At 36.8% G+C, this 26,639-nt stretch overlaps 1 protein-coding gene across 3 annotated transcripts in view; it reads left to right on the top strand.

The window, feature by feature from the left end:
* Positions 1–1,416: 1,416 nt before the first annotated feature.
* LOC120414393 (mucin-5AC) overlaps positions 1,417–26,639 on the top strand; it is a 140,146-nt gene continuing 114,923 nt past the window's right edge. For 2 of the 3 annotated variants that reach the window (XM_039575571.2, XM_039575569.2), the window contains exon 1: positions 1,417–2,308. In XM_039575571.2, the coding sequence (XP_039431505.1) occupies positions 2,197–2,308 (112 nt within the window). In that variant the 5' untranslated portion in view covers positions 1,417–2,196. The remainder of the gene's footprint in view (positions 2,309–26,639) is intronic. The other variant, XM_039575570.2, reaches the window with a different exon arrangement.

Here is a 26,639-nt window from a genome sequence, read left to right as displayed (position 1 = left end):
AATCAATACTTCGATTTTTTGAAAAAAATCTGTATTGATTAAAAAAAAAATCATAACTCGGTCAAACATTTTTTGCCCATTCTGGAAATTTCTGTAAAGTTGTCATTTGATGTCCTCTAAAACAAATCAAAAATGAAAATAGTATTTTTTTTCAAATCAAGTTTTAGTGACAAAAAGTGAAATTAAAAATCAACAATTTTTTACCGTGTATCATTTTTTTCAGTGTAGTCCATATCCATACCTATAACTTTGCCGAAGACACCAAATCGATCAAAAAATTCCTTCAAAAGATACAGATTTTTGAATTTTCACATATAATTTTTGTATGGACAGCTGCCAAATTTGTATGGAAAATTATATGAACGAACTAATGATGCAAAATGGCTCCTTTGGGCATACCGAAGGCACCAAAAACGTTTCAGCAGGATTAAAAAATACAAAAAAAATCGAATGACCGAAATCTCAGAGAATTGCTTGAAAGTGAGGTATTATCTTCTTTTGAACAAAATATTTTTTAAATTTCAAATGGCTTATTAATTTTTTAGAAGGCCCAAATTGAACGTGTTAAGTCCTATTATATTTGTTTTTTTGAACGTGTTTGCGATTATGAGAAGTTGCCCAAATGATGCAAGCCACGTGAGTATATTTTTGTAGGTCAAAATTATTACGTGATCTTTCCAGTTCCTGTTCTCAAGTTGCGCTGCGTGTTAGAATCTAAAGCAATGTTTTTGTTGGTGTACGAAACGTGCGCCGTTGGACACCTTTCGGAACTTCGGAATTAAAACGGTGCATAGTTGTTCAATTTCAATGTGTTTTTTTCTAATTAAGTAACGTAAACTAAGTAATGTAAAGTAAAATTGGGTAATGTCATTCATTTTGGAGCAAACCATTTTTTGAATGATGCAGAATCAAGATTAATGCTTTCTTAAAACAAACATGGCCGCCCAGGAATGGTTCCTTTCAAAGCCTTAATGGATTTGTAAGTTTTAGTTCTATGATTAAACGCCACGATGTCACTAACACCGGACGCATCTTCAAAAAATGATTCAGAACCATATGTGTAATTCTTCACTCAGAACTAGACCATCCAATGTCAAAGAACATGAGTCAGTCCCAAAGACCGTCGACGGGTCTTCCCCCCAAAACGGACCCTGTCCAACGCTTATGCGGATTTCCCAAGTCGTTGTGAAGCCTTTCGACTTAACCAACACTACCAACGGAAAGCTTAAGCTCCCCGCAACTTGCCCCATCGCTCGGGTTGATGCAGACGCCGCTCCAACTCCGCACCTCCACAATCAACTTCTTGTGCGCTCGTATTGGTGTTAAGTCTGCTGCACCTTAAGCTTAAGCTCAAGCTCCGCGTTCAGGTCGACGCGAAGAGTCTTTTTGAGTTGGGGGGTGTTGCGAGCTCGTTGGGGCCGATCAGTTTACAGAAGTTGCTCGTTGCGTTGAGTCGTCGTCGGGTTTTCGGCGCGGTGTCTTGAAGAGTTGCTGTTGTTGTTGGATTACCGCTCGATTACCTCAGGGTGGATCGTGTGGTGGTGGAACCGAAGTTGTGCAATCGACTGACGACTGACTTGGTTGTGTCGAGGTTTGGTGACCATTTTTTCGGGGTTTTCCGAAAGGAAGGTTCTCTGGCTGTTGTTCCGGGATCTGCGGCAGTGTTGCTGTGGAGCGGTGTTGATGTTCTTCGTTCTGTTGATTGATCCGCGCGCAATGACAGTCGAGTTGTCGTGACTTAAGCTGACTTAACGCTGTCGTCGCCGCCGCTGGAGGAAGGGTGGTGAAATCGATATTGTGCAACTTGATTGGTGTGTTGAAGTTGTTGTGGCTGCTAGTTGTTGTGCTGTGTTGAGTGGTTGAAATAAGGGAAGAAAATGTGAAAATTGCAGTTTGATTAAAGTGAGAGAGAGGTGGATTTGCGCGAGTTTTCGCGCTGTTATCGTTGTTTAACGTAAGCAACAAACGAAGTAAAGATGAAGTAACGAAGAAAAAAAATGCTCAAAATTAATTGCATCAAAAAAGATTTGCCAAATTGAGGAAGTGCAAAAATTTATCCCCCAAAACACACTATCGACACAAATACACAAGAGAGAGAGGAAAAAAAGTGCAAACAAAAAACAACAACATCAACGAAGAAACAAACCAAGCACACACCACACCAACCGAAACCAGGAAAGGAAAGAAAATAAAGAAATGATGGGGCATCAACACTGCAGCAGTAATGGTGGATGCAAATCCATTGCATACTGCCTGGTTCTACTGTTGCTCAATGTTGGATTACTGGTGCACGCCGCGGCGCAGCAAAGTAAGTAAATTCTAGTTATTTTCAGATTTATATATTTAAACCATTTTTTGATTATTTAAATTAAATTTTTGCTTTAACTCTGTGAATTGATTATTTTTGAAATTTTATAAAACTTATTTTGAAGATAATTATCCATCTTTTATTGACTAATAATAATAATAGCAAACAAATTCAAGTTTTCACAATCGTTATAGACATGGAAACGCTATTGTAACATGTTTGAAAAAATAGCTTACATGAATATCTAGTAGTTCAATTTAGAGCGTCCAATTTCCCGTTCCGGGAAAAAATTTCCCGGGAATTCCCGGGATTTTCCGAAAAAAATATTTTCCGTTTCCCGGAGAATTTCTAAATTTCCCGGGAATTCCCGAAATTCCAGCGCAAGTATCTATTTTCTTAACTTTTTGGTACCGATTTCAATTTGTTTTGGTAGGATTTCAATTTGTTTTTGGAATATTTTGCAACAGATAAGGTTTTTCTCAAGATTATTATTTTCAAAACATGTACTGGGGTAGGCCACATAAAGTCCATGTACTATTTTGGAAAATGAAGTTTTTCAATAGTGTTTAGAAAAATAGTTACGTTAAAAAATCTTAGTTTAAATTCCGGGGTGACTTAGATAGTCATAGTTTTCTTGTTTAAATCATATTTAAGATGTTCAAACTATATTTGTACGTTAAATGTACCATCACTAAAGTGGATGACATAGTTTTTAAGAAAAAAATCAATGTTTATATTTAGTTAACTAAGTTGATAAGCTGTTTAACAAAAAAACATAAAAAAAATCAGTTTTAAATTGCTAGGAAGTCGGATTTTTGCCTGAAATTTGTTAAAATTAGTTTTATTTATAAAATTATCGATTGATATTGCATTTTATACTGAATTCGAAGCACAAACCACAAGTTTTGACATTATACATGAAATTTGTTCAACTTAAATTGGCTATAGATTTTTTTTAAACTGTGTTTCAAAAACACATATTATTTATAAACTTATTTAACCTTCTTCTAGTGAAAATTGTCCAACGAATCCGAAAATGCATTCCGTATTCCGATTCAAAATCATGTTCATTGAGAAAATCAGGACACTTTGAGAAGTTATAATGACTTTCATCAACATTTTCTGAACTAAAGTTAACTTACTTTTTAAACATTTCAAAATTTTATGAAAAGTTCTTCTTGAGGTACTTTGAACACTTCTCTACCACGGTCAGTATGATTCTAAAAAATTTCATGTCAAGAATTATTTCAGATGAGATAATTTCTAAAGCATTCGCAATTGGAAATATATCTCTGGAGTTTTTTCTTGAAAAAGTCCTATAAACCAAATTTTAAATTTTTGCTTTTTGGGTGTTTTTAGAACCGCCTTGAGTCAGGGGTATTCAAAAACACCCAAAAAGCAAAAAATGAAAATTTGGTTTATAGGACCTTTTCAAAAAAACTCCAGATCTAGAGTTTTTTGGAATAGGTCCAATAAACATATGAATGACAATGGCTTATAGGACCTTTAAAAATATTAAATTACTAAACTTTTTTTTGCTATGACAATTCTTTTAACCGAAGTCATTTATTAGGGCGAATCATTAAAAAAATCTTTAGAAAAGGTGGCTAAAAAATGCAAACATATATCAAATACTCGCTCCAACCATTTGAAAACTCTGAGTTGTGATAACATAAAAATTGTATTTCAAGTAAATAGCAGATTTTTAAGGTAAATTCAATGCTTATCTATTTATTCGTGAGCTCAAACCAGTAAGATTTTTTCTGGATAAAAAATTTGCCATGAAATAAATATTTTCTATATTATTATTTTTCATTTCAACGTAATGCCATGGAAAATATATTGCCTCATGATTTTTTTTTTCATTTCAACCAAATTATCTAAATTATTCTTCATCATATTCTCTCAAACTGGTCTCCGAGAAGTATTCAAAAGCAATTTTATCGTTTTGGAGTATGGATTCATTTTGCTCACTTTCCAAAAAACCGTGATTAAAAAAATAATACCTGGCTACTTTTTATCAAAACAAAATACAAATAATTATGTTTTTGATATTTTGAACAAATTGAAAGACAGCTTTATATTAAGAAAATTTATATATTTTCTTGAAGCTGTATGTTTTTTAACAAGCAGCCAAGGCATTAATTGAACCTAACATTTATTTTGCCCATTAAAGTTGCTATTCTATACAATTTTGTTGCAAAATATTAATCAAAAACCGAAATCAGAACAATTTTTGATAAAATTCAAATTTTCCGGGATTTCCCGGGAAATTTGTTGAAAATTTCTCGTTTCCCGGGAATTTTGTAACCCCGGGAAATTGGACGCTCTAGTTCAATTGAGAATACAACTTAAATATTTCACACTATGGAGTCTAAATCGGGCTGTAGTGAAAGGTATTTTTATCCTTTATTAGACTATCGGAAAAGTGTCCCCGAGCAGCCACTCTGGTTCCGGACCGATCCGGGTTATCCGACGGTTTTGTTTCGAAACGCTATTTTTAACTCCAAAATGTCAATAAAACATGTGTAAACAATGGTTTTTCGACGGTGTTTGGTGACAAATGTTTAGTTGGAGTTCTTTTGACGCTATAAAAAAAATGTAAGGAAATGTATACTAGATTTTGCCATAAACTTACTAAACAAGGTTATCAAAAGTTCAACATCACTCCAAGTGTGTTTGAAATGAAAAACTAGCAACATTTGATTGAATGCTTCATCAAAAATCAATAAAATTTTCATTTTAGATTCATGAGGTGTACGGACAATTTGTTGGCCTAAATTTGAGACATTCATTAGTATTTTTTTTGTAATTTTTTTATTACAATTTTTTCAGAAAATCAATGTCAGTGTCGTAATGAGGACATTCTCCCGCGTCGATTGGTATATAAAAGTTGGAACTTTACTAAGAGTTTAGGTATTAACAACGAATAATGTTTCCGTACAGGGCTGTACGGACAATTTTATGGCTTTGTTGTGTTTTATTTTATGTTATTTATAACAAGTTATTCATCGTTATGAATTTTTTGTTATTGGATTGTTATTGTAATAACAGATTAATGACACTTTTAGTTATTCTTGGAACAAATCTTTGTTATTCTTTTTTGTTATTTTAACAACTAATCCGATCATCCCAATAACAGTTGGAGTTATTGTTCCATAACAAAAAATGTTATTCCAAAGTTGTTTTGGCTTCCAGGCAATATCCATAACACTTTTTGTTATTTTAACAGCAAAAAAAATAAAAATAAATTTTGTTATTACTCTCGGGTATCAATTGCAGATTTTCCATTGCTTAATTTTTTTTGATTGAAATAGTCGAATTGAAAAGTATCTCAATTATAATAAGAAAAACTAAACATAAATCTTTCGATAGATATTTCCAGGATAATTAAATGGAATCCTTCATTTAAAAAGGTTGAAAGTTTTAGAAATAAGAAATTGTTTAAAATTAACTATTTGTCCCTCTCACATGAGTGTTTTTTCGGGAATGTCTAATAAAATAAATAAACACATCCCTTTTATTGTTTAATAATTGAGCAATTCTCTACGAAATCGGTATTTTTTCTTATATTTTAATTTTTGTAATCCGACTGAAACTTTTTTGGTGCCTTCGGTATGCCCAAAGAAGCCATTTTGCATCATTTGTTTGTCCATATAATTTTCCATACAAATTTGGAAGGAGCGGTCGTGGCTGAATGGTTACGATGTTCGCTTTATAAGCGAATGGTTCTGGGTTCGATACCCATCTGCTCCCAACGAGAAAGTTCTGGACTCATTGAATTTGGAATAAATGAAAAAACTTCAAGCTCACGGCGGGGTTCGATCCCCTGTCCTTAGGATTGGCAAGCAAAATGCTTTCCACCTAACCGTGGAGCATTGGTAGCTTGAGGAGGAATTAGACTGGTATAGTTGAATCCAAGAATCGGACAAAGAGTCAAATTGAATGCAGGTTGAACATCAGAACTCAAAACAAGATTGCATGCAAGATTGCAAGCGCAGTTGAAATTGAATCTAAAAATACCTCGCTATAAATAACCTGGGCGACTGATAGAATTGATCCAATAAGAGATGAGAAGAATTGAAAGCATTCCCATTAGAAATGAGAATACACGAAGAATTCGAACAACAATGCCAAAGGTCGTTACCACTCGCCTAGGGTGGCTCCTCAGACCATTCACCTTCCCAAAAACCGTCCGACTCCAAGCGAAACTTACTTGAGGATACCGTGGAGATTTTCCCTTAATACTCTTAAAAAAGTGGAGCAGCAACACTTCCCGACTTCCAATTCCCTTTCCTTGTCCCTGGTGCGCGGTGGAGATGGGAGCGGCCGGCAATGGACGGCTGCCATGGTGGTGAGAATCTGGTTCAGGTGGAATTGGTTCTATTCCCAATTATCGATTCCTACACAGAAAAAAATATGTAAATTTACACAGCTTGTAATTACTGTTTCTTATGTAAACTCACTCAATCCAATGTTGAAAAATGATGTAAAGAGTAAAAAGTCATGGAAATTACTCCAATGTAAATCTAAATCTAATGTAAATCATGAATCTAATGGAAACGTTGAACATGGAAACTCAAATCTGATGAATTTCTACCCGTGTTCGGCTTCCTGTAAATTCCTATTTAATGTAAATCATATATCCAATGTATTTCTGCCAAACGTTGACTTCAAAACTACCCGAACTAAAAATAGTTATATTTGGTTCTCTTTCTATCGCTCTCATATTTCACTTGCCCACTGCCTGAGCCTGAACAAGTTGATGCTTTAGCCGCTCGTTTATAAAATGCGAAGATGGCTCAGTCGGCAGCGGGTAGCAGCAGTAACACCGAACATCCTACCCGTCGTCCGTTCGATTCCAGTCCAGCGTTATTCCACTTGGCCGTCGACGAGAAAGTGTCCCCTACCTGTGAAACAACTTTTTAAAATCCGAATTTCCTTTTGCTGCCCGCTTCAATCATTTTAAAATAGAACATAGGCCACACCCTTTTCCTACTGCATTCCAAGTCGAGCTTCTCATTCCCATTGGCCAATCAGAATTAGTTGATTTGAACTAATGTAAATTCCAAAAGTAATGTAAATTCCAAAATTAATGTAAATTTTCAAAACTAATGTAAATTTCCAATGAATCTAATGTAAATTTCCAATGAACCTAATGTAAATATACATAATTTATCATGATACCTTTTGGTACATGATAAATAATGTAAATTTACAGGAATATTTTTTTCTGTGTAGGCAACTTGGGCTTAGACAATCATCACATCACATGGCGAAAATCCAGTCTGCAATCCGCTAAAATCACCGTCTCCTAGCGAAGCGAAGCGATAATTTTCCATACAAATTTGGCAGCTGGCCATAAAAAATGATGTATGAAAATTCAAAAATCTGTATCTTTTGAAGGAATTTTTTGATCGATTTGGTGTCTTCGGCAAAGTTGTAGACAACACTGAAAACAAATGATGCACGGTTAAAAAATTTGGGTGATTTTTTATTTAATTTTTTGTCACTAAAACTTGATTTGCAAAAAAACACTATTTTTTATTTTTTTATTTTTTGATATGTTTTAGGGGACATCAAATGCCAACTTTTCAGAAATTTCCAGGTTGTGCAAAAAATCTTTGAGCGAGTTATGAATTTTTGAATCAATACTGATTTTTTAAAAAAATCGAAAAATTGGTCGCAAATTTTTTTTAATTTCATTTTTCGATTTAAAATCAAATTTGCAATCAAAAAGTTCTCTAGTGAAATTTTGATAAAAGTGCACCATTTTCAAGTTAAATTCATTTTTAGGTGACTTTTTTGAAAATAGTCGCAGTTTTTCATTTTTTAAAATTAGTGCACATGTTTGCCCACTTTTGAAAAAAATATTTTTGAAAATCTGAGAAAATTCTCTATATTTTGCATTTTTGAACTTTGTTGATACGACCCTTAGTTGCTGAGATATTGCCATGCAAGTGTTTGAAAACAGGAAAATTGATGTTTTCTAAGTCCCACCTAAACAACACACCATTTTCCAATGTCGATATCTCAGCAACTAATGGTCCGATTTTCAATGTTAAAATATGAAACATTCGTGAAATTTCCCGATCTTATCGGAAAAAATATTTTTTAAATTTTTAAACCAAGACTAACATTTTAAAAGGGCACCGGCTCCGTGGCTTAATGGTTACGGCTTCTGCCTCACCAGTCACCAGTCGGATTAAAAAATACAAAAAAAAATCGAATGACCGAAATCTGAGAGAATCGCTCTAATACTAAAAAAATATAACACAATTGCGCTAAGTTTGCACTTACAATCCTAATTGTAATAAAATGTAAATTAAAATTGAAATGTTTTGCTCCAAAATGCGTCCATTTCCCAATTTCAATTAGAAAAAATTTGGAAATGGGTTTCAACAGATATACCCTTTTTTGATAGTTTGTTGTCATGGGTTCACAGTTTATTAAATTGGTCAGATACAGTTTCTGGCGTTTTAGTTGTATGCCTCACAAACATTGGGCTCCACAACCCTTTTTAAAATAAATAAAAAGTAAAAAAACTAACTTCAAATTAAGACAAGTATTTTTTTTGTTTAGTTTGTTTTTTTTCAACAATTTATTTCTTGAGACAATTACGAAAAGGTAAAATGTTAAATACATTTTCAACAGATTTGGTTGAACTTAAACACTTCCATACCATTTAGCACTTTACTGTATTCAATTTTATAGCTATAAAAATCAATCAAACATTCTGAAAAATGCTTTTTGTGTTAAACCCCAAAACTACAGGGGAAAAATAAAGGCCGCCACTTTTGCATGACAGCTGAGCATAACTGTTGTGCACGTCAGATGATGCTGTGATGAGCTTGCGAATCCTCCCCCCGAAAAAAAAGGCCTCGCAAAGAATCGCATGACGTGCGCAGTTGAAGTCTTTCATTGTTTGCAAGCGACGAACATCCCCCCGCCGGCGAATGATGCTTTCGTGCCAGAGCCATGAGTCGTCTTCCCTTAAAGTTGAGCTTCGAAAGCATTTTTTAAGGTGGCGCGTAATCATGCAAATCAGTCTGCCATTTGGCGTTGTTGTTGTTGTTGGTGGTGTGCGAGGGTGTAAATAATTACCTCGTGAATGCGGTTTCAATTTAATTTTTGCGCGCGGTTTTATGCCATGCTGAGGCAGCGACGGAAAGACGAGTTGAAGAGTTCAAAGCTGTTTATTTATGAGAATTGGACGACCGGAGGGAGGTGTTGTGACTCATTTGGATGTCATTGGGAGATGGGAAGATTCCTAATTATTTTATGACTAAGTGGCAGCCGGAAAGCGCTGTTTGATTATCTAGAAATTAACATCTAATACTGAGTTGAAAATTTGAAATTGGTACTGATTTTTGTGTGAACCAACCAAGTTGACATGATCGCTCAATTTGGTCGAGCCCGAGTGATGTAACTACGATTGAGTTAGTTTTCTTTAAATTTTCTTCAAACCCGTATATTAAACAAACATATCTCGCTGTTCCAATCTCCCATTCGCTTATTAATTGGCAATGCGTGGTGGTGCACCCGTAATTGCCGTGCTCGAAGCTCATTTTTAAAACAACGAAAGTTTGTGGTTATGCTTTAGGTGGGCTGTGCGAGAGAGCAAATAGTTCGGTGGTGCGTAAATCAATAATGATGATTTTTCGAAAAATACACGATCCATGAGGCATTTTTCCGCGTCTATCCGAAGGCCCCAATTACAGATCCGTTTGTTGTAAGTGCAACCGTCAGTCAGTGTTGGTAGTTGAGCTCCAAAGAAAGAGCAAAACATGTTTCACATGTTTCGTTCGCTTTTCCCATGTTTATAATTTAGCGTTTTGTCTGAGCTCAGCTTCGAGAGAGACTACGAGTGTGTGTGATTATGTAATTGTGGCCCTTTTTTCTTAGTGCATACTTGTGACTTGAGCGGCTTTTTTAGCAAGTTTTTGCTCTTTTGCTCGTTTTGTACCACTTCTTGTATGTCCCATAAAACACAAGCCGCGACGACGAGATGTGTGTGAGAAACAGAGGTTCGTCGGTCATTTCTGGTGGAAATACTCGATCTTACCAGTATCACCAACTATAGAAGAACTCAACAATGGCTCGTGCGGCTATACCGGTCATAAAACCAACAAAAAAAATTAAGCAATTATTGTACACACCGCAAAATTAGTCGATTCGGCTAAGTTTATGCACTCCGGACTGCAAGAGTGTTAATTATTTTGCAATTTGCGAAATTAACCGGCTCCGAATCGAGTATTAAAGACTGCAACTTTACGTCATCCGTCAAAAAAGCTCGATGGAATGTGTCCAAGCACACATACACGCACGCAATCGGTCAACCATCGAAAATAACAGTGCTGTGTTAAGAGGGTGGTACGGTTATTGAATTGTCGTGAAAGTGAACGACTATTTTTTACGTGATCAATACTTTCGCAAAAAAATAAAGAAAAATCGTAACGTTGATTGGTTGTGGAATGTTCGGTAAAGCGTGTGATTTTTGAGTTTTTCTTTCCTTTTTAATTTGGAATTTTGGGACGATGAACGCACGCAAGTGTCCAATCGATGGGGTCGTTATGGTTTAGTAGACGTCACTAATGTTTAAAGCTAACTTTTTAATTTCTTTTTTACAGTTATTAAGAGAGACAGCACACAAAAGGGATGGTCGCTAACCTAATCTAAATCTAATCTAACCAGACCCTAGCGCAGCCAATCTTTCGAAGGGATCCTGGAGAGTGCCTTAGGTTAGATGACGCCTATCACTCTTCTTGTCATTTATTAACATTTGTAGTGCGCCATTGCATCGGAATGCATTGAAACATCACAAGCGTTAAAGCGGCCAGGCCTACTGCGTAAAGCCGTATCGCAGAGATGACTCGTAATTGGGTTGTGTTTGAGCACTGAGTGTTCGAACAACAACACAATTCTGAATCGACAGGGGAGCCAATATACAGTAAAACCTCGCATAGTGTATTGTTTAAAAATTTTGCAATCTTTTCGAAACAATTTGTTCATATTGTTCCATTCTACAAATTAGCTTCAAAAAGATTGCAAAAATATTTTTCCGTTCTATACACCCAAAGTTAAAGAACGAGGGGATAGTCCTCACGAAAAGAAACGTGAGGAAAGTGCTATATTGCGAGAGTATAGTCCTCTCGCGTGTTCATTCGTTCATTGGAACAGTTCATCCTATGAGTGGCTTATATGGACAAACGACCGCCACTTAGTCACCGAACCATGGTGGCCCATACAGCAAAGGCACGGTTCAATATGCCGAAGGTCTTGGGTTCGAGTCTCGGTACCGGTACTTTTTTTTTGATGGATGAACTTTTTTGGAAAATGAACCATGAGTAAAGTACTCTCGGTAATTTCGGGATGTATCCTCTCCGTCCGCACACAGTACCATTTTACTATCGAATCGTGCTCTTTATCCTCTCGTATGCCGATGCCCAGTTCTGGGTGTAGTAATCATAGCATAGCATTGGTGTCTACCCGTAGTTGCTACTCTGTTATTGACCAGGACCGCCAAGAATTGCTCCGTGGACCACAGATGAAGAGTAGGAACCAATCATCACCAATTCGGCCACGACCGATGGTAAGACACGGAAAAGTGGATGGGAATATTAGTCCGATACTTGAGTGATGAAGACCGCTAAATCGGCTGCGTCTTCGACAAAGTATCACGTGAGATTTGACGGGGTTAGTAAGATGGGTGTAAAGCCAGGATTCACCGTGTTAAGTGATGTGGCCGGTCAAAGTTATTTATAGTCTTTAATTCTTCGTATGTTCTAAGATTCATCTTGAAAGCTTTCCAATTCGGTTCACCAAGCTTTTAGTGGTGAATAGTGGCGTTACATCGTGCTGTCATCTGTTTTTTTTTAAATTCAAGAGTGGAAAAGTGCTGAGTCATCGTCTAAAAATAGACGGCGTCCTATCTCGCCCAGCAAAATTAAGTCGATAAAGTAGTCGGTTTCGATGGAGAAATAGTGGAAAACGTGGTCTAAAAATAGCGACGCCATCCCCCTGTTCTGGTCGTGTTGAAAGTTCAATATTCGCCTAACGAGTATGCAACCGAGTAAGTTCTTACATTCAACTTTGCATTCAATATTGCATTGTCCCGTTCTTAGGTTTTCAGATTCCAATCAAGTTTTTTGGATTCTTATAGCTTTTTTAATCCTTCTAGTCAACTAAGCCTCTACGGTCTGGTGGTTAGCATTTTTGTCTGCTGACCCAAAGGACGGGGGATCGAACCCCGCTGCGAGCTAATGAATTCTTCGTTCATATTCAAGTGATGTTCAGAATTCCTTTCATAGGGGGGGGGGGGGACAGTATCTAATTCCAGCGTGCCTCTAATGTTGGCAGGTCAGAACTTTGACATTCAATTAAAGCTAATTAGAAGGGTTTTCAACTGAAATCGAGTGATAAATAGCTCAATAAGAAGTGAGCAAGCAAGTTTCTATCAAAAGTTTTGCAAAATAAGTTGTTTAAATAGTGAAAATCAGCAAATTGGATGGAGTTAGGAGCGAGAGCCAAACATACGAGAATTTCCCCTAATTTCTTCCATAATTTCTCGATAGGAGCAGATGGGAATCGAACCCCAGAACCTCCCGCTTACAAAGCGAAAAGCGAAACCTAGTGCGTCCTTCCCGGGATTTTTGATATTTTGTCCCGGGAATTCCCGAAATTGAAAAAACAAAAAACATTTTTTTGGTCAGGAAACTCAAATTTAGTTGTGGAAACCAACATTTATTTGGTTTATAAGGGAAAACTATAAAAAAAAATAGTTTACGGATCCACAAAATGCCTAGCGCGTAACGTTATGCGAGGTTTAACTGAATAACGAAAATGTTGCCAGAACTTCAAAATTCACAATGAATCAGAATATTTCAGTTTTTTTCCTGCTTACGCAAATCTTTTGAAATGCTAGAATAATTTCAAAAATAAGATATTTCACGAAGTGTTTTCTAGAACACACGTTTCAGGAAAAAAATACTCATCGCTACTTTCAAATGTGTATAATAGGAAATTTTGCTCAATTTTCCAATGCAATGCGGAATGATTCATCGAGAAATTTATCCATTATTTGTTTTTTTACAAGTTTTTTGTTCTAAATTCCATCATTTATTGGAAACTTTTAGATATCCGTTCTGGAAACTATTCAAGTTATGTGTTTTATGTGTCATTTTTCCATCAAAATGTGCAAAATATGACAAGAAACAACATTGTAAAAGGTTGCAAATCGCTAAACATTTTGCCTTCCTCACTGAGGTAAGGCTATAATCCTGCTCTAAAATTGAACTTTTTATTAAAAGCTCGAAAACCCACCTTGATGTATACATATCGACTCAGAATCGAAAACTGAACAAATGTCTGTGTGTATGTGTGTGTGTATGTGTGTGTGTATGTGTGTGGGTATGTGTGTGGGTATGTGTGTGTGTGTATGTGTGTGTATGTGACCAATAATGTCACTCAGTTTTCTCAGCACTGGCTGAACCGATTTTGACCAAACCAGTCGCATTCGACTTGGTTTAGGGTCCCATACGGTGCTATTGAATTGTTTGAAGTTTCGATAAGTAGTTCAAAAGTTATGTATAAAAATGTGTTTTCGCATATTTTCGGAAGATGAATAAATGGCAGTAAACTGAACCAAACATCATCATGTTATACATCGTTATTTAGGTAATTGAAAGACCTTTCCAACGAGTCCACAACATTGAAGATCTGGCAACCCTGTCTCGAGTTATAACCACTTAAGTGATATTTATGTACTTTTTTGTAGCCGGATCTCATTTAAATGTATGTAAACAATGTCCGTATCCATCATCCGACCCATCGTTGATTAGGTAATCGAGAGACCTTTCCAACGAGTCCACAACATTGAAGATCTGGCAACCCTGTCTCGAGTTCTGACCACTTAAGTGATATTTATGTACTTTTTAGAAGCCGGATCTCACTTAAATGTATGTAAACTATGTCCGGATCCATCATCCGACCCATCGTTGGTTAGGTAATCGAAAGACCTTTCCAACGAGTCCAAAACATTTAAGATCTGGCAACCCTGTCTCGAGTTCTGACCACTTAAGTGATATTTATGTACTTTTTTTTGTAGTCGGATCTCACTTAAATGTATGTAAACAATGTCCGGATCCATCATCCGACCCATCGTTGGTTAGGTAATCGAAAGACCTTTCCAACGAGTCCACAACATTGAAGATCTGGCAACCCTGTCTCGAGTTATGACCACTTAAGTGATATTTATGTACTTTTTTGTAGCCGGATCACACTTAAATGTATGTAAACAATATCCGGATCCATCATCGGACCCATCGTTGGTTAGGTAATTAAAAGACCTTTCCAATGAGTCCTAAACATTGAAGATCTGGCAACCCTGTCTCGAGTTATGATCACTTAAGTGATATTTATGTACTTTTTTTTGTAGCCGGATCTCACTTAAATGTATGTAAACAATGTTCGGATCCATCATCCGACCCATCGTTGGTTAGGTAATCGAAAGACCTTTCCAACGAGTCCACAACATTTAAGATCTGGCAACCCTGTCTCGAGTTCTGACCACTTAAGTGATATTGATGTACTTTTTTGTAGCCGGATCACACTTAAATGTATGTAAACAATGTCCGGATCCATCATCCGACCCATCGTTGGTTAGGTAATCGAAAGACCTTTCCAACGAGTCCACAACATTGAAGATCTGGCAACCCTGTCTCGAGTTATGACCACTTAAGTGATATTTATGTACTTTTTTGTAGTCGGATCTCACTTAAATGTATGTAAACAATATCCGGATCCATCATCGGACCCATCGTTGGTTAGGTAATTAAAAGACCTTTCCAATGAGTCCTAAACATTGAAGATCTGGCAACCCTGTCTCGAGTTATGACCACTTAAGTGATATTTATGTACTTTTTTTTGTAGCCGGATCTCACTTAAATGTATGTAAACAATGTCCGGATCCATCATCCGACCCATCGTTGGTTAGGTAATCGAAAGACCTTTCCAACGAGTCCACAACATTGAAGATCTGGCAACCCTGTCTCGAGTTATGACCACTTATGAGCCCTTGAGTGATATGTGTGTTTTTTTGGATCAAATTTGTGTCCAAATCCATCATATTACATATCACCCATTGTTGGAAAAGAGTGAGGAAGGCACCAACCACATAGGTGGATTAAGTTAGTTTTTAAAATTTAGTTTAATCGAGTTTTTGAAAATGTGGAATTTATTCAGAAATTAAAAACAAAAAACCGTAATAAAATATGTTTTTAACATGCATTGAAAGAAGCTGATACAACTGAAATGTTTGCAGATTCGAGATTGTTAAGGTTGTTATTGGATTTTTATGAATCAATATGATGTTTCCTTAATCAAATATGAACCAGGAACATGAATACAAAACATGATTTTTAAACGAAAATGTATACTACAAATTACTGTTGCAAGCTTCAAAAGTCATATTTTCATGAGTATAAAATAAAGAAAAAATTATAAAATGTTTTTCGACGTCGTCGTGCTATCTTGTCGTACGTTGCTTTTTGACGTTCCGAGAAAAAAACGGTTTTTTAAATAAACAAAAAATAAAGCACGCAATGAAAACAATAACAAACACACTTTGTTTGGGTGAGCATTCTGTGCATTGTCCCGAAGTTTGGTTGAAATTGATTGTTGGCGTCCTGATTTATAATTACAAATGTTTACGCCAGTCGAGCTCGTTCCAGTGTCAAACGCATTCTGACCAGAAATCCCTTTCGCCAATTGTCGCAATTTTTAGGCTGTGTCAAGATAGCACGACCAGATTGAATCTTCTGTCATATGTAAAGTGACAACAATGAACGGAGTTTTTTTTCGGTTTTTATTGATTATCTCAGGATTAAAATCCAATGTTGGGGTTCTGTGAAGGTTAAAAGGTGATTGTTAGCTGCACAAAATGGTGCCCTCAACTCAATTTGGCCGAAAATGCACGTGCGACAAAATAGCACGACAACGACGGTATGTTGATTCATTTTGGTGCAAATGCTCGTAAAATTGAACCAGAGTGATGATCTATTCTTTTTGAAAATGATTGACGGCTTTACCTTAATCAAACCTCAGAAGTATAGTCTACAATTACAACAAAGTAAGACTTTTTCAATTAAGTTTCATAAATTATGGGCCAAAAAAAAAACCCAATTTTCCTGGTTGATGATATTTTTGCAGTTTAAGTGAGTGAGAATTTTAAAACAATATTTTATTGGATAGTTTAACCGTTATTTTACAAACTGCGATAATTAAACAAAAATTGAGTTGTACATTAAATAAAAGAGTGGGTTTGAATTCCAATTTCCGTACCTCATGCTCGCATGATTAATGATTCCAATATTGCTCACAATCTAATTAGCCTGACCTCGTCCACCGAAGTCTTCCCACTTACATTCCAACGCCACAGATCCTCTATTAGCACTAAAGAAGCCCTGGTAGTGCACTAAACAATGTAACAATATATTCGTTCGATAGTGCCTGCTGCCCTCGATGTCCTCACTTCGATTGGTTTCACCTTCACCACTCCGATGCTCCGATGGAAGGTTTCCTCGGCTCGCGCTAAACTAATTCTAACCGTGACGTGACGTGTTGTGCCCGGATAATTGGAGTGCTCTCTGTTGCTGTGGCTGCGTCGTTGTTCTAACATCAAGTACCATCTCCATTTTGCATACCACTTGGCTATGCACACTACACAGCTTAAGGTCAGAGGCACGTGATCGTGCTTAAATTATGTGTGCGCGCACGAGCAGAACCCTCAAGTGCCTACGAAAGTTTAGCAAAAAAAAAAAAGTGTCTTGAAGTCTTTCACCCTGGTCGCAACGCAAAGGGTACAAAGCCACTTGATTAACTTGTTCTGAGAGCGCGCACTCGGCGGTGGTTAGCGCAGATCCTTGGGTGGATCTTAAGAATCGGCGATAAAACCTTAAAAGGCAAGTGGGGACGGCCGTTTCTTGCCTGTTGAAACCCGATCCCACGATCGGTAACCCCTGTTTGTTTTTGCGCAGTCCATTGAGTCAGGTATCGAAACCCAGCGAAACTCTTGGAGAGCAGAGAGAATGGATTTTGCGGCTGGGTCTCGTTTTAAGGTCTTCAAGTGAATGGCTTGAGCCCTGAAGAATGCACATTGTGTGTGGCTTTTTGGTGTAAAATATTGAAGATGTGCCACCGCGCACGATCGGCAAGCAACGGTTTCTCCATGAGAACCCCCATAACTTATCAAAGACGGTTCAGCACATTCTCGAGAAGAGTTTGTACCGTCACATGACACGGTTTCTCGCCACCAAGCGACGGCGCAGTGGTGACGATCCTTAACCGTATAGATATTCAATATCACGGTCTCCAATCTCTAGAAGTTTGCTAGGCCGTTCCGTGGAACAAAGCCATCTAATTTCAAGCTGCTCAAGTGGTGTGGAGTCCCTGAAGTGAGCAGGCACGCCGCCGAAATGATCTATCACGTATTCAAAGCGATTCGAGTGCCTTCGACACAACAATTCATGCCGCTGCCGATCTACGGAGAAGTTGGCCGACGACCGACGACGATTTTAAGGATCGGTCTCTCGAATGGGTTCAGCTGTGGTTTAAGCTTTACCACTCCCTCATAGTTCACATACCACCGAGCGGCAGGAATGAACTCAGCGGTTGCACCGAAAGCTCCGAATAAGGTTTTGTTTGGAAGGAAATCAGGGGTTCTGTACATTTTTCAAGACAGAAAAGTTACAAAAATACAAAAATAAAAAAATATAAAAAAATACAAAAATACAAAAATACAAAAATACAAAAAATACAAAAATACAAAAATACAAAAATACAAAAATACAAAAATACAAAAATACAAAAATACAAAAATACAAAAATACAAAAATACAAAAATACAAAAATACAAAAATACAAAAATACAAAAATACAAAAATACAAAAATACAAAAATACAAAAATACAAAAATACAAAAATACAAAAATACAAAAATACAAAAATACAAAAATACAAAAATACAAAAATACAAAAATACAAAAATACAAAAATACAAAAATACAAAAATACAAAAATACAAAAATACAAAAATACAAAAATACAAAAATACAAAAATACAAAAATACAAAAATACAAAAATACAAAAATACAAAAATACAAAAACACAAAAATACAAAAATACAAAAATACAAAAATACAAAAATACAAAAATACAAAAATACAAAAATACAAAAATACAAAAATACAAAAATACAAAAATACAAAAATACAAAAATACAAAAATACAAAAATACAAAAATACAAAAATACAAAAATACAAAAATACAAAAATACAAAAATACAAAAATACAAAAACAAAATACAAAAATACAAAAATACAAAAATACAAAAATACAAAAATACAAAAATACAAAAATACAAAAATACAAAAATACAAAAATACAAAAATACAAAAATACAAAAATACAAAAATACAAAAATACAAAAATACAAAAATACAAAAATACAAAAATACAAAAATACAAAAATACAAAAATACAAAAATACAAAAATACAAAAATACAAAAATACAAAAATACAAAAATACAAAAATACAAAAATACAAAAATACAAAAATACAAAAATACAAAAATACAAAAATACAAAAATACAAAAATAAAAAAATATAAAAAAATACAAAAATACAAAAATACAAAAAATACAAAAAATACAAAAATACAAAAATACAAAAATACAAAAATACAAAAATACAAAAATACAAAAATACAAAAATACAAAAATACAAAAATACAAAAATACAAAAATACAAAAATACAAAAATACAAAAATACAAAAATACAAAAATACAAAAATACAAAAATACAAAAATACAAAAATACAAAAATACAAAAATACAAAAATACAAAAATACAAAAATACAAAAATACAAAAATACAAAAATACAAAAATACAAAAATACAAAAATACAAAAATACAAAAATACAAAAATACAAAAATACAAAAATACAAAAATACAAAAATACAAAAATACAAAAAATACAAAAATACAAAAATACAAAAATACAAAAATACAAAAATACAAAAATACAAAAATACAAAAATACAAAAATACAAAAATACAAAAATACAAAAATACAAAAATACAAAAATACAAAAATACAAAAATACAAAAAATACAAAAATACAAAAATACAAAAATACAAAAATACAAAAATACAAAAATACAAAAATACAAAAATACAAAAATACAAAAATACAAAAATACAAAAATACAAAAATACAAAAATACAAAAATACAAAAATACAAAAATACAAAAATACAAAAATACAAAAATACAAAAATACAAAAATACAAAAATACAAAAATACAAAAATACAAAAATACAAAAATACAAAAATACAAAAATACAAAAAATACAAAAATACAAAAATACAAAAATACAAAAATACAAAAATACAAAAATACAAAAATACAAAAATACAAAAATACAAAAATACAAAAATACAAAAATACAAAAATACAAAAATACAAAAATACAAAAATACAAAAATACAAAAATACAAAAATACAAAAATACAAAAATACAAAAATACAAAAATACAAAAATACAAAAATACAAAAATACAAAAATACAAAAATACAAAAATACAAAAATACAAAAATACAAAAATACAAAAATACAAAAATACAAAAATACAAAAATACAAAAATACAAAAATACAAAAAATACAATGATCTGGCAACACTGCCAAAATTTGCTAGTAGGTACCTTTAATTCATCAAAAGTTTAGTTGAAATCAGTTCCGGAACACAAACTTTGGTAAATCGTTGCCTAGGCACTTTATAACAAAACATGTTTTATAATTTTGATAGTACAAACTTATTAGAAAGTTAACACTCCCAATTTAGAAACCCTGCCTGCCTCTAAACTCTTCTCCCACTAATTCCGCGGTGTGCACCCAGCTAATCAAAGCAGGCGCGCGCGGAGTAGAAATCGACACCAAAAAGTCGCGGCAATTGCCAGGCGACATTACTCAGCTTGGTGCAGGGAACTCTGACTGTTCTGTTGCATGCCAAATACTAATCCCTTTGTGCAAAGGAAGCGAAATGTGTCAAGGAAACCTACATTTTTAAAGAAAAGGTTAGGAATTCATGACCTTGCTCGATTTGACAGTTCTCCAAAATCTCTCGGAATCGCCTGATTTCGTCTCCTTTTCATAGACCGCTTAGAAATCATAGGCAAGACCTACAAGCCAGTATTCCGCCGAGTTGTCGGCATTCTCTCGCCATAACCAGGGCCTACTAAGGTGCCCCTTTCCGAAGCAATACGTATTGATTGCCATAGCTTGCTTGGTGAACCGTTCGGAAAGTTAGACTTTCGAAAAAAAAGCAAATCTACTTTTATGAAATTCAATTGGCGGTTATTTGTAAATGTTTGCACTGTAGAATAGGTTTTCGGTGAACGGTTGCGCGGTGAACTTGCTACCGGTTTCTGTATTTTTCGGTTGTTGAACTACCTCGTAGCAGAATTTCAACAGGTTGCGCAGATTTTCGACCCAAAAACTAGTTTGAACATATTTTTTTCGCCATTTCACGCTCGATCGCAGGTCGGTTTCGCGCAGAATGAGGAAGCTCCCACAATCGCGTTGATAACGCTTTGTGTCCAACGGTGTGATATAAGTCGCCTAGACGGCCTGAAAGTTTCGGTTTCGTAACCGAAAAACTGTCTAGCGACCCCCGGTAGTCGTCTACACCCTCGACTCAACATGTGTCCAAAAAATTCCAACATTCCACCCCCAACCTGTTTCTCGAGGGGTCCCCTCTGGAGCCACCACCAAAAATGCAAAACGTGGCTGACGAAGCGGGTCGTCGTGAAGACAAAGTATGGATGTGTTGTTCACGGTGGTCAGAGCAGGGACTTGTCCGGCTGGTTTTGCATCTGCCAGCTGCGAAAAGACATTTGATACTGTGGGAGAGCGACGGAAATTAGCCAAAAAAAAGTGATGAAACACGCTCTGGCTGGGGTGCAGATTGAATTCATTAGCTGTGGATTTGCGAAGGTGACAAGCGTTGCGTCACAGATCTTGCAGATTAGGTTTTGGATTTCGTCAAAAGAAGGAGAGAAACGTTTATGTCGCTGAATTAAATGATTTGTCAACACTGACATTGAGAACTGTGTTCCGATTGCAAAAGTCACAGTTCAGATAATCAAAATAAACAAACGCACAGTGATGCCAGTTCATTGGTATCAACAAGGGGTAGTTCAAAAGCAATAACGCAGTAGAAGCTCATGAGTTTCAATCGAGATTTATAATGGCGGAATGATCTCCACAAACTCATAAACTTCGCCAATCTCGTCGAGCTTTTGACGCAATGTCCGTATCGCACGTGTGCAATCTCAAAGACCCCTTTCTGCAGAAAGGTCCCCAACAACCGGACGCAATGCTCTTTAAGGTCCACGATCGTACCCACATGTTGTTGATTCAGCTGTTCAACTGAACCAGTGCGGCCAAACCTGAAGTAGATCAGCTGAAGTGGTCCGGCTTGGATTGCCCGCTTTTTGCTACCTCACCAGCGCAAAGTGATCATTGCGATCGAGAGGTGATCAGGTCTAGGCTTCACCGGCCGCTGTCTACGGCAGTGCAACCCTAACATCTCTCGCCGTCGTAGAAAAATAGATCACTTTCAGTTTCAACCTTTTCCTTTTATTTCGCGCGTTACGTCAGACCGCGAAACTTGGCGTAGGTCCAGTGGATTCGATTTCAAAGACCGGTGCTAATTACCGCTCCGAGAATGTCGGACGATCCTCCCCGATCGCGATCGACAGTATATCATTATCGGCGACGCCATTAATCCAATTAATTTTGGCAGCAATTTATCATCTTTGAGGTTGTTTCTGGTTTCAAGCAGCAGTGTTGCCAGTTCTTCGATCAAAACTTAACTTGTTTTGAGGTTAACCTCCAATTTAGTGCTGCCAGTTTGACAGTCCAACACCGATCACCGATCACGCGCGTCCAATTTGTTCAACAGCCAGGAAATCGACCCAAACCAGCAGAGAGATGTTCTCGTTCGAACGACGCGCTCCGCTTATGACACATGACATTTAGGAGTTTGACATTTCGAGTCATCGCTGACGCGCTGTGTGAAGGGGGAGCGCGCAAATATTGTACAAATCTCTCGATCAGCAGCGTTCTAGAGGAGCCCGCGAGGGATCCTACCTTGGTGGCACGAGAGATCTCGCCGTGGCGGATGTGTCGAAGGAACTTTGTGTACCCCCCCTAGATGTAGCGCCGCAAGTCACATTTGGTAATTATTGATTCTGACGATGGTGTGCGATCGTGGAAAAGGTCAACCGGAGTGAACAGTTGAGGCTTCTTCGGTGCGGGCAGGTCTTGGGACCGTTTAGTAACGTCTTATTAAATGGTGCTAATGGGATTTCGAGATGGGACGGAAGAGGGACTGTCAGGGCTTGCATAACTGGGAGATTTATGCAAATTAGTGCGTGAGAAACTAGAAATTTTTCGAAGAAGCATGGTTTGAACATGTAGGAAGTGATTTGTCTTTGAATGTAAAAAAACGTTTTGAAACATTTAGTTCGAAAACAGAACCAAATTTTTGATGTATGCGTTGCTGTCAGCTTGAAGCTTGTATTGTTTATATTTTGCATTTTTGACAGCTACCGAGGGATAGATCAAGTCTCTCAAATTTGTTTAAACGAAATTGTTTTAGAAAGATGAATTTAGTGATCTACCCCTCGATTGAAAATTCTGGCAACACTGCCCAGTCAGTTCAATTCGAACTCTGAACACGAATTTGATTCGAATCTCACATCCGGTTGTTGTGTTTGAAACGAAATTGTTTACATTCTTGCAATTTTGACAGCTACCGTTGCGAGGGGTAGATCAAATCTCTCAAACTTGCTTGAATCATATGACAAAAGAGAAGTTTTACAGAGGTAATAAACTACATTTCGTTTGATCAGCAGGTTGGCAACCCTCTGATATTGTCCGTTTCTCTCGAAGGTACACGCCGCGCGGCATTTCAGAATGTGCCGCAGACACTGTTGCCAGCGATTTTCTGCACTTTTGGTGCAATAAAAAACATACCCGGCAACAATGCCATGCAATTCGAAGAAGAAGATCAACAAAAACAAATCGCGCAGTATGGGATTTGACAGCGCGCATTTGCCGAAAGTGCGGCGCGTCGTTTCGAGGCTGGTATGCCGCGTGTCTTTTTCGGGAATACGCGCAATAACAATGTTTTTATGCACATTCGTTTGACTCCAGATCTAAGCTTACATTGTTTACATTCTTGCGCTTCTGACAGCTACCGTTATGAGGGATCTCAAATTTGTTTTAAACAAATTGTCGAAATTGTAGTTTTAGAAAAATGAATTTAGTGATCAACCCCTCGATTGAACAGTTTGGCAACATTGCCCAGTCAGTTCAATTCAATTTTCAAATACGAATTCGATTCGAATGTCACAACCGGCTGTTGCGCTTGAAACGAAATTGTTTACATTCGTGAAATTTTGACAGCTACCGTTGCGAGGGGTAGATCAAATCTCTCAAATTTGCTTGAATCAAATGACAAGAAAGAAGTTTTACTGAGGTAATGAACTACACTTCGTTTGGTAAGGCTGGCAACCTTCATTATTAGTTATGCTTTTGGCGCATTCGTTTGACTCCAGATCTAAGCTAACATTGTTTATATTCTTGCGCTTTTGACAGCTATCGTTACGAGGGGTAGATCAAACCTTCAAAACTCGTTCAAACCAGGAAAATGGCCTTCGCAATCATTCAAAAGTGGTTCCCAAAAAGACTTCATGCCAATCCCGTCAATCCGGTCCTAGAACAACCTCTTTTCCGTGCGCTTTTGCACAATCCGCGCGCCCCTGGGGCGCCAGAATTGGCCAACAACCTGCTCATTTTTTTTAGTGCTACCTTGGAGCCGCTGAAAGCTCAACGAGCCTGGTAAAACTGATTCTTTGTTTTCCAAGGCACAATGGAACGCCAAGAACGAGTTCCACGCGCGAAATTTTTCGCACGATCCAAATTTTTTTCCTCAAAATGACAGCTGCGGCCAAAAGTTGAAGAACAAACAAAAAACTAGTCGCAAGACAGGTCGTCAGCACGTATGTGTGTGTGTTGGTGATTGTGATTTGGTCCAATGAGTGGGACATTTCTAAACCGCAACAGTTGTTGTTGTTGTTGTTGCGGACTTGAGCCGCCGTTGGCCACTAGTTAGTATGTGCTTAGTGGGGACAAGACCGGTCTGACGACGCTGCAGATTAGGAGTCAGACGACGTTGGAACAGGTTCTTTTTACGATGCTGTTTGGTACAGTTTATGGTGGATAATTTCTTTTACTGGCCGGGCTTAGTATGTTTATGGACTTAGTAGCCGGGTTGGTAAGGGCTGCTGTGTCAACGGCGCGAAGAGTGGCCGATCTTAGTAGGCTACTGGTTTAAAGTGGCAATGTGGTAGTAGTTGTGAGGTGAAGCAATCTTCTTTGATAAGTTGGCAACACTTCTACAATCACTGAACCTTGGTGTTTTGACACGTTTTGGTTTGACAAAGTCGAACGAACTGTCACTATTCACAGGGCGCTCACGCTCACAACTTTAATCAAAGTTTGGTGGTGGTGGTTTTGCTTGAATTGTTCGAAATTACCTCAATTTTCGAGTTTTAACAAAAGCTCGTTTCGCGTACAAAGTATGACAATTTACAACTCTGATTGAATCACATTCCAATCAAATCTGACCTCTAAGTCAATGCAAATTACGTGCCAACTAACGGTACACGAATGTCCTTAGCCTTACATCTTCATAATGAGCCTGAGAGCACGATTCTTCGTGCCACAACAAAAAGCACATCTCCAACCAATAAAAACAATTGCACCACAGAATCGACCGTATGTGTATACAACATTGCATACAATGTTTGGTATACCAAAAGGTCACCCCCGCACCAGCAGCGTTGCCAACTTCAAGAACATCACCGGCCGGACACTCACAACAAGATCGACCGATGATCTGCGCGGCCCGGTCGCCAAAATGTCTTCAATGACAATTATTTTTGCATCACGCTCACGCTCATGTGTGTGAGTGTGAGGAAAGAACAAAAGACGACAGAGAGCAAAGAACACCAAAACTTCAAAGACGACAACGAAACCTGTCGAAACATAAGTTTATGTGCAAATTTGCATAACAACTTGAAGCGCGCGCGGTTCGATCAAGGAGAGAAATAAATGTAACAAGAGAAGATGATGATCGTCAACGCCGTGTGTCATCCGAAGAAATCGACTTCCATTATATCGGAGCGATCGTGGAGGCATGCACGCATACACACAAGAAATAATTGTAATAATAAAGATGATCGATCACCGATCGGTGCACAGGTGAAAAAAGTGCGAGCAAATGATGGTGAGTTTCGCTCAGTGATTCAACTATGAGTATCAAATTCTCTCGTAGTAGAAATTCAAGGCCAACTACATCATTTGTCAACTCAGCGATGCAGAGAAATTACTCACACATCAAGCTCATCGCAGAATCTTTTAATCTTGGTTGCTCCAGAAGAATGAGAGAATTGATTGTCATCATAGGAAGCGGTGGAATCATCTCGAACTTTTCTCACCGATGAAAGTGACACGCGGTAAAACAAAGTGCAGAAAATCTCTCCCGAACTCTCTAAAATATCATCAACGATTAAACGGTAATTTCAAGAATCTCGCAGTTAATTGCTTTGGCAAAATTAGAATTGAACATTTTCACATTGTTTACAAAAATCTGCGTGACATTGTTGAAGGTGACAGCGCATTTAGGCATCTGACGTTTTTCCTTCGAATGTATAAGTGAGATCGGAATTTCTCTCAAGAGAAAAAACTGGACTTCTTTTGAAATTCTCTCTTCGTGAGTGGCTGAGTGAATTTCATTAGATGAATATTCTTTCATCCCTTCTCAGGAGCGATTCAATCGCTCTCGAAAATAAAGAGTTTATTTTTAGTTTTTGGAATAATCTTCTTTGACTTGTTTCAAACATGACTTCTTACAGTGCTTCCTTTTCCACATGACTGCAATTAAAAAATCCGCGTACACACATGTTTTCAATCAAACCAAAAATTAAGCCCCGCGAGAAGGAAAATGAGCCAAAGTGAGGCAGAAAATGCCGTCGACGCCGGAATGGAATCGACGCGGGTCCCGGTTGGCTAGTTGCGGCCTATAGTGGACGGACACGGTGGTGTGGAGCACTGTGAAGTGCTTTCGATTTTTTTTACTTCTGATTTACCTCACCTCAAGGTCTACCACATCGCGAGAGTGGTTGGTGCGCGC

This window comes from Culex pipiens, chromosome 3 (assembly GCF_016801865.2).
Source record: "Culex pipiens pallens isolate TS chromosome 3, TS_CPP_V2, whole genome shotgun sequence".
In the NCBI taxonomy this organism is placed as follows: Eukaryota; Metazoa; Arthropoda; class Insecta; order Diptera; family Culicidae; genus Culex; species Culex pipiens.
This window is presented reverse-complemented; position numbering and strand designations above follow the sequence as displayed.